The 12587-nt window shown below is 59.0% G+C and overlaps 2 protein-coding genes across 8 annotated transcripts; both read right to left on the bottom strand.

The window, feature by feature from the left end:
* Positions 1-300: 300 nt before the first annotated feature.
* HSD17B1 (hydroxysteroid 17-beta dehydrogenase 1) lies at positions 301-2338 on the bottom strand. 6 transcript variants are annotated; one of them, XM_047093350.1, is made up of 6 exons: positions 1997-2338; positions 1726-1920; positions 1405-1584; positions 1206-1299; positions 619-796; positions 301-530 (listed from the first exon to the last, which is right to left on the bottom strand). In XM_047093350.1, the coding sequence occupies exons 1-6, from the start codon at positions 2091-2093 to the stop codon at positions 315-317; spliced, it is 960 nt and encodes a 319-aa protein (XP_046949306.1). In that variant the 5' UTR covers positions 2094-2338; the 3' UTR covers positions 301-314. The 6 variants fall into 6 exon arrangements, with proteins under 6 accessions (XP_046949306.1, XP_046949307.1, XP_046949304.1 ...); XM_047093351.1 differs by having other exon boundaries at positions 1726-1893; XM_047093348.1 differs by having other exon boundaries at positions 1206-1584.
* A 280-nt stretch (positions 2339-2618) lies between these two features.
* On the bottom strand, positions 2619-9293 carry NAGLU (N-acetyl-alpha-glucosaminidase). Of its 2 annotated transcripts, XM_047093347.1 has the most exons (6): positions 8853-9293; positions 7376-7523; positions 6518-6664; positions 6245-6330; positions 5011-5267; positions 2619-4068 (listed from the first exon to the last, which is right to left on the bottom strand). In XM_047093347.1, exons 1-6 carry the CDS (start codon positions 9233-9235, stop codon positions 2858-2860), a joined length of 2232 nt encoding a protein of 743 aa, XP_046949303.1. In that variant the 5' UTR covers positions 9236-9293; the 3' UTR covers positions 2619-2857. The 2 variants fall into 2 exon arrangements, with proteins under 2 accessions (XP_046949303.1, XP_046949302.1); XM_047093346.1 differs by lacking the exon at positions 7376-7523 and having other exon boundaries at positions 8853-9290.
* Between the last annotated feature and the right edge of the window lie 3294 nt (positions 9294-12587).

Below are 12587 nucleotides of genomic sequence, written 5' to 3'. Positions count from 1 at the left end.
AAGTCTCCTGACTAGTGGGGGCCAAATCACAAAAGGACTCTCCTCCTTCCCAGGTCCGCCTCACTCTTGCTACAGACACCCTGCGGGAATCCAGGAATCACACTCGACCTTGCCCCTCGGTGGGCTAGCTCCTTCCTCTTTCTGGGCCTCGCTTTCCGCGTTGGTATAACCCGGGCTAGCCACGGTCTTTCCAGATCACCCACTCGCTGCACGCGCCGCCTGTCGCACACGTCCCCCCCACCCCCCCCCCCACCAGAACCGCGCGCCCCTGGGGTCGCAAAGGAGGGCGCGGCAGACAGCGGCGGGCCAAGCCTTTATTGCGGGGCGGCGGGAGGAGCGCCGAGCGCGGGGCCGCCCAGGTCGGCAGCGGACTCCTCGGCGGGCTCTTCGGCGAACACCGCGCGGTGCATGGCGGCGACGTAGCTGCGGCCGCTGGGATCGGTGAGACGCATGCGCACCAGGGGCAGGAAGCGCTCCGTGCTGAAGTAGCGCAGCGCGGGGCGCGGGGCGCGCAGCGCGGCGAGGAAGACCTGGGGCGGCGGGAGGAGGCGCTTGGCCGGGGCTGGCCGCCAACCCCCACGCGCCGTCCGTGCTCCCAGGGCCGCGCCCGGCGCCTACCTCGGTCACCTCCTCCGGGTCCTGCGCCGCCTCGTGGAAGATCCGCTCCAAATGGCGCTGGTAGCGGGAGAAGAGGTCGCGGGTCTCGGCGTCCGCGCCGTCCAGCGCTCCGCCCGGGCCGCCCTCCAGCTTCTCCTGGAAGGCGGTGCGCACCGGGCCGCACTCGATGAGGCTCACGCTGCGGGCATTGAGCGGCGGGTGGGCGGGGGCGCAGTAAAGCAGCCGGACTAGGCGGGCGGGGCGGGCGGGAAGGGGTCTGCGCGTGGGCCTCGGGAGCGTTTGAAAAGCGGCTTACAGCGGGAAAGGCCCCCCAGAGTGTGAGGGAGACGTGTGTCAGAATTCTAACCTGGCAGGCTCCCTTCGGCTGTGTGACCTTGGGCCAGTCACCTAACCTCTTTGGGCCTCCGTTTCCCAGCTGGGTGGCAGAAGTGAGATAACGAGTGCCAAGTGCCCAGTACTGCGCCTGGCACACAACAAATGTGAGCCGCAGTGGAGAGGGACCGCGTGAGAGTGGCTCCAACAGGTCAGGGTCCTGGGGTTCCCAAAGTTAGGGTTCAGAGGGCTCTGGGGGTGGGGCGGTGACTCACTGGACCCCGAAGGGCGGCAGCAGAACCGCCAAACTCTCGCATAGACCTTCGATCGCAAACTTGCTGGCGCAGTAAACGGCGTTGAATGGCAGCCCTTCCAGGGGAGATGAAGCTTTTGGAGGCGCCCGGAGCCCACTGTAGCCCCTGGCACTGTCACCAGGCCCCACCCCTCCCGCTGGCCCTGCCCCATTCCACGCACCCATCAAGCCACCCATGCTCCCCGTCACCAATACGCGTCCCGAGCGGCGGCGCTTCATGTCCGGCAGGAAGGCCTGCAGTGTCCGCACCGTCCCTGCCACGTTCACGTCCAGCACAGACCCGACGGCGCCAGCCTCCTGCACCTCCAGCGGCCCGAGCAGGCCCCGACCCGCATTACACACTGCGGGAAGAGACGCCGAACCCCACCTGCCTCGCCTTCCTCAGACCCAGCCGGTCCCCTTGAATTCCCGGGGCCTCAGGACATTTTGGTTTGGACATAGGGTGGGGAAGGCTCCTGCATACGTGCTGCGGGGAGGCTCACCCAGCACGTCCACGCGGCCCTCGGTCACGCGTGCCCGGGCAGCGGCCACGGAATCTGCGTCCCTCACATCCAGCTGCAACATCTCCAGGGAGCCAGGAGGGCACCCTCGGGACTGGGCCGCCTCCCGCAGCGGGCCCTGCGCCCTCAGGTCCCGCAGCGTGGCATACACTGGAGGTTCAGGGAGAAGACAAGGATCTGAATTCCCTGCTTACCCCTACCTGGGTCTCCTTGGGCTAGCGACTGCTCCTTTCTGTCCCAGCCCCTCATATACCTTTGAATCTCCGGGAGGGGTCGGATGCCAGACGCAGAGCCAGGTGCAGGCCGATGCCGGAGGAGCAGCCCGTGATGAGCACCACAGTGCGGTCCATGGGGAGAGGAGCTCGGAGGGGCGCCGGGAATGCAAGGCTTGGGTCTCTGAGCTCGAGAGCCCCTGCTCTGACCCGCCTAGGGCATGCCCACCCCTTGTTGTGTCTCCAGCATAATCTCAAGGCTGAGCCCTCCCGCCAGTCTGGGGCCTGCTCTCCCCACCCTTTATCTTGGTCAAAGCAGAGCTGAGGCCACTCCTGGGCATACCCCTTCTTCAGCTACTGGCCAGAGGGAGGACAAAGTTTGCAAGCAGATGTGGGCTCGCCTGTGGGCACTGAGTGCCCTGGGCACCCTTCCCCTGTGTGTGCCTCTGTCCCATAGGGACAACGATAGGTTCCAAAGTTTGCTGCTGAGGGTGTGAAAGTATATATTTTGGGGAGGGCATTATCAGTTCCAAGGTCAGGTGTCAGTATTATGTACAGGGAGGCTGAGGCAAGGGGGCAGAGGGAAATGGCATCCACACCAGTGTCCATGCTGTAGCCGGGAGTCCTCCCAGCCATCTCAGTAGTGACGTTTGGACAGATAGGCCCAGGCGATTCACCAGTTTATTAAGTCGTATTAAAACAGTACTTTGATCCCAAATTTGGAGTGGGGGAGGAGAGCAGCTCACCTCCCTCTGCAGTTCCCAGGCTTGGTCCCCCAGCGGGCCTTGAGTTCCTCTGCCCAGGCCTGGGGCCCTCCTGTGATGCTTGTCTAGCTCCAGGCCCTGGGAACCTGCCCAGGCCCGGAATTCAGGAAGAACGCCGCCCAGGGGGTGGTTAATCGGTCACAAGGAGCCAGCCACCAACCGGGGGTAATATCTGAGGAAGAGCTTTTTGGCCAGGTCCACAGTGTCACCGTGGGGCTGGCTAGGATACCTTTGTGTGCTGAGGACAAAGGTCTGCTCCAGCTGGAAGGCATTCTGGTCAAACTGGTGCTGTTGGAAGGGAACGCCTCGGACCAGGCTCTCCACCAGCATCTCCATGAAGAGCCGCCAGCGCGGGGTATAGTAGTCAGCCACCAGCCCCGCCAGCTGCTTGTTCGCGTAGTCCAGGATATTGCCCTCGGGCCCCCACAGGGTCAGCTGGTAGCGGCTGTTCTGCTCATAGAAATGGGCCTCGGCCTCACTGACGGCCGCCGCCCGGGCCTGCTCCAGCCAACTGCCCAGCAGGAAGCGGCTGTCACTAGCCAGCACCTTGTCCAGCGAGGGCAGAAGCTCGTAGACCAGGATGCCCGCCGCCCTCAGCAGGGGAACCAGCTCCTTGTTCAGGTAGGCCGTCCTCGCCTCCCCATAGTATAAGCTGACCAGCTCCTGGGCCGCCTGGCGAGTGACGTCCAGCAGGTCGTAGCGGAAGGTGGGGCTAGTGGCCAGGCTGGGGGTGGTTGTTAGCAGCAGCCGCCAGGCCTCAAACACATCTGATCGATTGTACCAGACAGTGGTAGTCATCTTCAGGGACGGCCTCCTGACCAGGGGGCTGCGATTGTGCCCACTGCAGGCCTCACCAGAGCAGTTGTAGACGCTCCTGAGAAGTAGCCTCCAGGCGGCCTCCGTATTTCCGTGGGAGACCCCATAGCGACGGGCCGCAAAACCAGTCACCCAGGCCTCCAAATCTGCCACTGGGTCCTTCCGCCAGCCCAGCTCTGCCATCAGGGCATAGACCACTTCGTTCTGGCCAATACCCTCCGGGGCCATGCCTGTACCTACCATGGTGGAATTGGGGAAGAGGCGGGCAGCGGCAGGACCTCGGTTCACGGCCTCCAGGGCCCCGAACAGACCGTGGTTGCCCCCAAAGTTATGCAGCATGCACCAAATAAAGGGCTGGCCCTGGAAGGAGGCTGTACGGATGTACACAGGCTGGCTCTCAGCAAACAGGTCCAGAACCAAGAGGCGGCCACGGGGTACGGCCCCCAGCACGGCGCTCACCTGGGCAGGCCCCCAGAACTGGGGCTGGTGCTGGAAAAGCCAACCTTGGAGCAGCCACACGGCGTCAGGGTCCACTGTGGTTGGGGCAGGGGTGGAGAGACAGAGAAGAGGGCTGATGAGAGGAGACGGGGCAGGGGAACATTCACCCCATTCTACAGATGAGGAAACAGGTCCAGAGAAGTTAAATGACTCTATCACGGGACACTCTTTCCCGTCACCCCCAGCCCACGGGGCACAGCATCCCACACAGCCTTCCCATCTAGAAGCTCCTCCTCCCAGCTAGAAGCTCCAGGCCAGTGTTGTCCAGCTTTATGAAGCATCAGAATTACCCAGAAGGCTGGCTAAAACGGATTCCTGGGCCCAAGCGCAAGTCATTCTGATTCAGGAGAATCTGCAGACCTGACAGGCTCTGGGGTGATGCTGATGCCGCCAGTCCTGGATCACGCTTGGAGCAGGCGCTCACTCTCAAGGAAGCCGGAGCCAACGGGTTCCCTTCCTGGCTGACACACGGCCCACCCAGCCCTACCCACCCCGGCCATTCCCGACCTGGCCCCTCTCTGCCCCACCCCTGCAAGTGGCAGGAAGGAGCGCTGGGTTCACATCTGTGCCCCAGGACGAGCATCCACCGGCTTTGAACACATCCCCTAACCTCTGGCCCGTGTTACCTACCTCAGCTCGGAGGCAGAGGCCAAACAGAACGTTTTCAATGGCCAGCACTTAGTGACTTTACTCTGGGCCAGGCATCATTCTACTTACGAGGGAGCCTCATTTTACAGACGAGGCAACTGAGGCACTGACAGGGAGGACGTGGCAGTGCCAGGGCTGGAGCAGGCTGTCTGGCTCCAGAGCTCACCTCTCCACCACAGTGTGATTAAATGAGATGGTGTGTGTGTGCACAAGTACTTGGTAGACCATCGGGTGATGTGAGTCAATGCGACGGTGTTGTTCCCAGTCTCTTTTCCCACCCCACCGAGCTGTGCCACGCCTCCCCTTCCCACCTCCCCCTGGCACCGAACCTGTGACCATGGCCTGGTAGACAGAGGCTGTGGCTGAGGCAAGGTAGGAGGGCTCCGAGGAGGGGGGCTGCATCTCGTTGAAAGTGTCGGCCCCGTAGATGTGGTCCGTGCCAAACTCTTTGGTCAGTTCCCGCAGGAAGAGGCTCCCAATAATAGGGAATAGAGGATCTTCCGGAGCCAGGAGGAAGGAGCAGGAGTAGGAGCAGTTGAAGTGTCCCCAGCTGCCCAGCTGGGTGACATTGACCTGAGGGAACACCCTAGTGGCGGGGGGCAATCCAGACATTTACCGGAGGCTGATGTGGTATACGCGGCCAGCTCACTAGCTTCTCTGCAGTTCCTGGAACCCATCCCAGTTTCTCCTGCCTCTGTGCCTTTGCACATGCTGTGCCTTGTGGCCGGAGTCCTTTCCTCCTCCCTCCCTGCTTATCTAGCTGGTTATTCCTTTGAGTTTCACCTCATCTGGAAAAGCTTCTGCTGTCTCTCCCCCTCCCACGGGCTGAAACAAGCAACATTCAGCTTTTCAAGATCTGGCCCAGTGCTGAGCCCTGGCTTCCCCGCAGAGGCGGCCCAGACAGAGAAGTGGGCCCATGTGTATTCCCGCCCTTATCCCTGCCCTGTCTCCCCCTGTCAACCTGTCACCCAGCAGGAGCAGAGCGCAGCGCGCGCCTTTGTCGCTGCATCCCCAGGACCCAGCACTGAGCCTTGTCTGACAGATGTCTTCTGACTGTATGAATGAGGATCTGGCCACCCAGGCGGGAGGTGAAGGGGTGGCCAGTAAGGCCAGCAGCATGCACTAAGCCCTGTGACAGTCGTGGGAACCAGGTTGTCATGGGCATGAAGGAGGTGGTAACCAATGCTGGGGGTCCCAGCAAAGCTACCTGAAGGAGGGGAGGTCTCAGCTGGACCTTGAGGAATTTTCCAGTCACAGCAGGGGAAGAGTCAGTAGCACAGAGAAGCAGAAAGGACAGAGAAGACTGGCGCACCCCAAGTGTCACTAAATAAGAGGTGCCACTTGCGAAGACTGTGCCGAGCCACATATACTTTACAAGTAAGGAAACGGAGGCACAGAGCAGTCATGTAATCTGAGTCCAAGTTCATGTTGCTAGTCGGTAGCAGAGCCAGGAATCAAGCCCACGCCTACATCCAGAACTTCAGTTTTTATTTTAATTACGTCTTGCAGGGAAGAAGACATTTCCTCTCTGAGCCGAGCAGGGGGTGGGGGGAGGAACCTTACCTGGTGATAGCCTTGGGGACATGTCCTGCAAATGCAGGTAACACTGGGGTCATGCCGAAGGAGCGCATCCGGTCCAGGATCTGATGCTGGGGACAATGGAGGGGGAGCTGGTAGGCATGGCCCTGAGGGCGTAGGTCCTCACTCCCCCAGGGCACACAGAGTTCCCCTCAAGGCCCAGTTAAGAGCCCTGAGGCTGGCCAAATACCACCCTCCTGGGCCCATGACTCTCTAGCACTTTCCAATTCTGCCCCCTTTCGTTCTCCGTCCTTTTACCTGTAGGTAAAGCTGTTTGAGGTGCCAGGAGGGGGGCAGGGGGCCACCCCAGGTGTGCAGGTTGCCCATGCGCCCCCAGGCCAGGAAGGCAGGGCCAGTGAAGTACTCATCGATCTCTGACTGGGTCAGGCCCAAGGCCAGGTACACCTGAGGAGGAGGGTGATCCCCACACATGAGTACACATAGATACATTCGTCTCCATTCATCGATTCATTCATTTCACAAACATTCATCTCTTCTCTGTGCTGAGCCCTGGAGTTACTAAGACAAAATGTGACCCTTGGCAGGAGCCCAGAGTCCAAGAGAAACAGACCCGTGAACAGGTGAGTTTACTAATCTGTCAGCCTTGTTGCCAGGGTGAGGTGAGGCACAAAGGGGCTCTCCCCAAAATGGGGAAGGGGCCTTAGAAGGCCTCATGGAACGAGGCTGGCTAGAGTGATGGGTGAGACCAGCTCCACAGGGGCCGAAATGGGGCCCAGTGCAGCCAGAGCCCTCAGGGCCCAGGCCCAGAAGCGCCCAGGCTGGGGACAGCCCGAAGGGGACAGGAGCTCCTGAGTGTGACAGCAGCAGGTCTCCGCCAGATTTGCACCTCAGAAAGGACGCGGCTGGAACTCAGGAGCCAGGAGTCCTGTTCAGAGGCTCTTGTGGGGAAGAGGGTCATTCATTCTTGCGTGACTGGGGCCACGAATAAGGATAAAGAGCGCTCTGTGTTTTGGCTCAGAATAGAAGCCTGTTTCCAGAGGGCTGGGGCCACCGTGCACGCCACAGACACTTCTGAAGCCTTTAGTCTGGGTACCAGACGCTGTGCTGTGGGGGAGGCAGGGACACAGGGGGAAGGAGGATGTGGTGGGCACGCACCCGCTGCCAGATGGCCTCCTGGCCGCTCCAGGCCAGTGCCAGGTTGATGCCATTCAGTGCCATCCAGTCCAGCTCCTTCTCCCAGCGGGCCCAGTCCCACCACACGAAGGAGTAGCTGTGCGTGCACACATTCTGGTAATAGCGGTACCTGTGGGCAGGGGCATGAGCCGCGGCATGTCCCTGGGGGCAGCGGGGATGTCCCCCACCCCCCCACCCCAGATCTAGCCCAGAGGGGAGGGGTCCCAAATGTAACCCCTCTCCTGCTTCACTCCAGGACCCACCCCAGGTGGAGTTGAGACTCAGTACTGAGGCAGGAGGGAAGGGAGACTCAGGTGACAAGGTGACCAAAGTAAAGCCATTTTGGTTTTAGGCTGACCCTTAATCTAAAAGTCAGCAGGTCATAAAAAGAGTCACAAGACCCCACTCCCTCGGGCAGTAAAAACCACAAAGGCTGGACATTCTTAAAACTGCTCCTTATGGGTAAATCCACAACCCAATCACAACCCTGAAACAATGGAAAAGCTAACCAGCCAATGTAAAGGTTAAAGCCAAAGTGAGAAGCCTCTCCCTATACGGATAGCTAATTTAAAAAAACTTATAAATCCCTTCGTTAGAAGCAAAGGGGTGTGTGTCATCCCCCTCCTCTGGGAGGAGAGATCCCTACTTTGTGAAGTAGCACCTTTCTTACTTCTAGACTTCCTAAGTCTTTGTCCCTTTCTCTAAACGGCTCGCTCTTGAATCTTCCTCCCCAAAAGCCAAGAACTTTCTTGGCCAGGGTCCTGAGACCCTGCAATTTGGGGCCTCGGACTGTGGGCATCAGTACGGGAGCTTCCTACGTGTCCCCGACCTGTAGCCAGGCAGGTATCTGGGAGAGCACAGCTGACCCTTCTAGAGCCCCCTTCTGCACCGTGTTTAAGTGCTCTATGGCAACACCGGTCCCTATCCTGGAATGGGGGGGCGGGTCTCTCTCCCCACAGTCTAAAGGGGAGACAGATGAGTGAACACACGGCCTCCCTGCGGTGGGACAAGCTCCAGAACGGAGGCTGCGAGGGGGTGGATACCATTCCTCTGTGGTGCATCTTCCAACGGAAGGTGGGGAGGGAAATGACTAGCGTTTTCTGATCACTAATTATGCACCACAAATTCTACCCCCGTCACCGTGCAAATCCTCACAACTAACACTGCGCGGTAGAGGTCATTACTTCCACTTTTCAGATGAGCCAGCCGAGGCTCTGAGAGGCTAAGTGACTTGCTCAAGGACACACACGGCTTTGAGAGGCAGAGCCTCTGGGATCTGAAGCCAGAGCTGTGCCACCCTAAGGCCGGCGCTACGTTCAGTCTCGGTCGCTGCGGTAGCGACCGGGAGAGCGCGGGGTGGGGCGGGGACTCAGCGAGGGGCGGCGCCCCGGGACGGGAGGCAGGTGCCGGCAACCGCGGGGGGCGGGCGTGGAGCCCAGCGGGCGGGCGGGCCCCGTACCTGTTGGGCGTGGCCTCGGTCAGCTCCTCGGGCACGGCGGGCAGCGGCTCGGGCAGGCGCAGCTGAGAGCCCGACCAGGCCACGTGGCAGCCGCAGAAGTCGCGCAGGTAGCGGTGCAGCCCCGCGGCAGCGGCCACGCCGGTGGAGCCGACCACCCGCACTCGCGCCCCGGCGCCGCCGCCGCTCAGGCGGTAGGTGTCCAGGCCGGACTCGGCCGCCAGGGCGCGCTCCACCGACACCGAGAAGGCGGCCGCCCGCCCGGGCCCCAGCAGCCGGGCCAGCAGCGCCCGTACGGCCGCCGCCTCCCGGGCCTCGTCCCCGGCCGAGCCCCCCGCGGCGGCCAGGAGCAGGAAGCCCAGGACCCCAGCCACAGCGGCCCCCATGGTCTGGCGGTCTCAGGCTGGCTGCGGCCCCACCGGGCATCCATTGGGACTCAAGGCTAGGGGCGGGACGACCCGCCGTCCAATCAGCTGCGGGCCTCAGGCCACGTGGCACAGAAGTTAGTGCACCGGGAAGCTCGGGAGAGACCGCGCTTCCGGGTCCCGGACCAGCTCCCGGAGGGTGTCTTCTGACCGCACGTGGTGCGGGAGCGCGTGATCCCACTGTCATGAAAAGTCCGGGATGTGATCCGCTGCCCTTCACGAGCGCCAAGGCGCCGTTGAATCTGAAGGGCTTTCGCATGCAATTCACTGTCCTTCCGTCCAGGCAACTGTCCACAACAGATATTTTTATGTGGGGTTTTATTTTGTAGCAGGCATTGCCACCCTTCTCTGGGGGAGACCTAGAAACCAAACACTCACATAAATAAAGATCTCAATTATAGTTGTGAGGCTGTGAGGAAATACAAAGGTACCCGACTTAACGCTTCCACACTTGATCTTAGCCAAAAGGCTGAGAAGCGATTAAGCCTAAAGCTTCTAAAAGGAAGTGACATTTAATATGAATTAAATTGGAAATGACTAGGAAAAGAGAAGAGAGAATTCTGGGCAGAGAACGTGTAAATAGGAAGACTGTGGAAGGGTAAAGAAAGCTGGGCAGAATTGAGGAACTAACTAAAAATTTCGGAAGTTGAAGAAGTGGGTCATGTGAGTCTGGTCTGGCTGTGGTGGGGCAGGGCCTGGTGGGTGAGTTAGGGGCTCTCCATTTGATCCTTAAAGGGTAGCCGCAGCAGGACAGGTCAGGAGTTACCTTCATTTTACATATTGGGAAACTGAAGCCAGAGAAAGGATGTGACTCGGACAAGCTCAGTAACCGGTAGGAGAGCATGTCCAGGACTAGAACCCAGACCTCCTAACTCCCAGGCTGGCGTTCTTGCCACTGTTCCCAGATGATGCAACTTTTCAGGCTGCCTGCCTGGGCAGGATGGGGTTAGGCGGGGCTATGTGGTGGCAGGTAGAGATGGGGCCTTTAGGAGGCCCCCACTTTCTGAGAGGATTCTGGGTCCTTTTGGAGGCAGATGTAAGTTTTTCCAGATTGTCAGGCGGGAGTGAAGCTGCTTAGAGAAAGGGGAGGGGTCAGAGGAGAGTTGCCAGCCCAGAGAGAGAATCCAGAGTCTGGACCAGAAGAGAACATGGGAGTCCACTGAGCTTGCCCTTTTCCTCTGCCACCTGCCTGGGCACAGGCACAAGCTGCAGTCCCCCTGCCTTGTTCCCAGCTCAGCCAGCAGCCTCTGCAGGAGGTGCAGCCCTGCTCCCAGTCACTTCCTGGTGTCAGGAGGTTCTCACCCTATCCCAGGGAGCAGCTCCAACACCAGCCCAGAGAGATGTGCCCTCATGGGGCCCTAGCCTATAGCCACCCAGGCCCCTCTCCACTACCCTCCAGAACCCACCCCCGCCATTCTCCCTCCAAACATTCCTTGCTCTGGATAAGACTTGTCAGACTCTCCTCCAGCATTTCTAGATCTTAGGGAACACAAGCGTTGGGGGAGCTGGGCTGCAGATCGTCAGGATTCAGCGTGCCTCTCTGTGGGGTCTGGGTCCACCTCTCTGTGGGGTCTGGCGGGGGTTGCTGGCAATGGCCAAAGATGAGGGACACCGTCCACATTCAAAGCCTGAGCTCATGGGTGCTGGGCAGGAGCCTCACTGATTACAGTGGACATGTCACACTGTCTCTTTGCTCATCTTCCCCACCAGGCTGGGAACTCTTTGAGGACAGCAGGGGGCTGGATGAAGAAACTACGCTACATCGACTGGATGAAATATCAAGCATTTGCTTGAAAAAAAAAAAAAAAGGATGAGGAAAATGTGTGGTGTTGATTCAGGATGTTCTGCAAACTATACGTATATAGTTCTATATATAGTTTAATTACAGTGGGTATAGCAAACTCCCATTTGTGTTTTATTTTATTGTTATTTTTTAAACTTTTTTTCAATGTCTATTTTTGAGAAAGTGATCACAAGCGAGGGAGGGGCGGGGGGGGACAGAGGATCTGAAACGGGCTCTGTGCTGATAGCAGAGAGCCCAATGTGGGGGCTCTAACCCATGAACTGCAAGATCATGATCTGAGCCGAAGTTGGACATTAACTGACTGAGCCACCCAGGTGCCCCGTCAACATTTTTGTTTTGTTTAAAAAAAATTCTTTTTACATTATTTTTGAGAGAGAGAGAGAGAGAGAGCAAGTTGGGGAGGGGCAGAGAGAGATGGAGACACAGAATCCAAAGCAGGATCCAGGGTCTGAGCTGTCAGCTCAGAGCCTAACACCGGACTTGAACCCAGGAACTGTCAGGTTATGACCTGAGCCGAAGTCGGATGCTTAACCGACTGAGCTACCCAGGCACCCCGACTTTTTTTTTTAATGTTTATTTATTTATTTTGAGAGAGAGAGAGAAAGTGTGCAAGTGTGAGCGGGGAAGGGGCAGAGGGAGGAGAGAGAGAGAATCCCAAGCAGGCTCCACACGGCCAGTGCAGAGCCCCACATGGGGCTCGATCCCACAGTGAGACCCCAGCCCAAACCAAGAGTCTGATGCTAAACTGACCGAGCCACCCAGGCACCCCTATTTTTCCCAACTTTTAGAATCTGAAGGGCAGCTTGATGGCTCAGTTGGTTAAGCATCTGACTTTGGCTCAGGTCAGGATCTCATGGTTTGTGGGTTCGAGCCCCACATCGGGCTCTGTGTTGACAGCTCAGAGCCTGGAGCCTGCTTCGGATTCCGTGTCTCCCTCTCTCTTTCTGCCCAACCGTGCTCACAATCTCTGTCTCTCAAAAACAGATATTAAAACAAACAAACAAACCCAACTGTTTATTTTCTGTCAGCCTTATTTCTTTTTGTTTGCCTTTGTGGAACAGTAGCTCAAGACCACTCCGTGGGTTGTTCCTATCCATTCAGTGGCCTGAGCAGTGGGAGCCGCAGACCAGTCTTCGGTGGTGACTGGGCACCCCAGTCTTGGGCAGGGAACTGCTGAGTGGGCCCAGAGCGCACCAGCACGCCTGCGGACCAGTCTGCGACTTCCGGTGGAGTAGCCGTGAACCCAGGAGCTGGAGCCGTCCGTTTACCCCAAAAGTCCTCCTTGGTCACAGCCTTTTCATCAGTGGCCTGCGCTTGCTTTTCCATGTCTTCACGATCTCTGTAGAAGTAGAGACCAAGCATGACGTGGCTCTGGGGAGGCTTCCCGGATCTGGATGGGGAAGGTTCCAGAGCGAAGCGGCCAGCAACAGGGGTGGCCCCTGCAGCACACTTCAGCACGGCTCGCTGGTCAGGACTACTGGACGATGTGACACTGACGCCAGCTGGGTT

The sequence above is a fragment of the Lynx rufus genome, unplaced genomic scaffold (genome assembly GCF_022079265.1).
Source record: "Lynx rufus isolate CCGP_SWC_20201006 ecotype Redwood Valley unplaced genomic scaffold, mLynRuf1.p SCAF_34, whole genome shotgun sequence".
Classification (NCBI taxonomy): Eukaryota; Metazoa; Chordata; class Mammalia; order Carnivora; family Felidae; genus Lynx; species Lynx rufus.
Note: the sequence above shows the minus strand (reverse complement) of the source record. Positions and strands in the feature narration are given on the sequence as shown.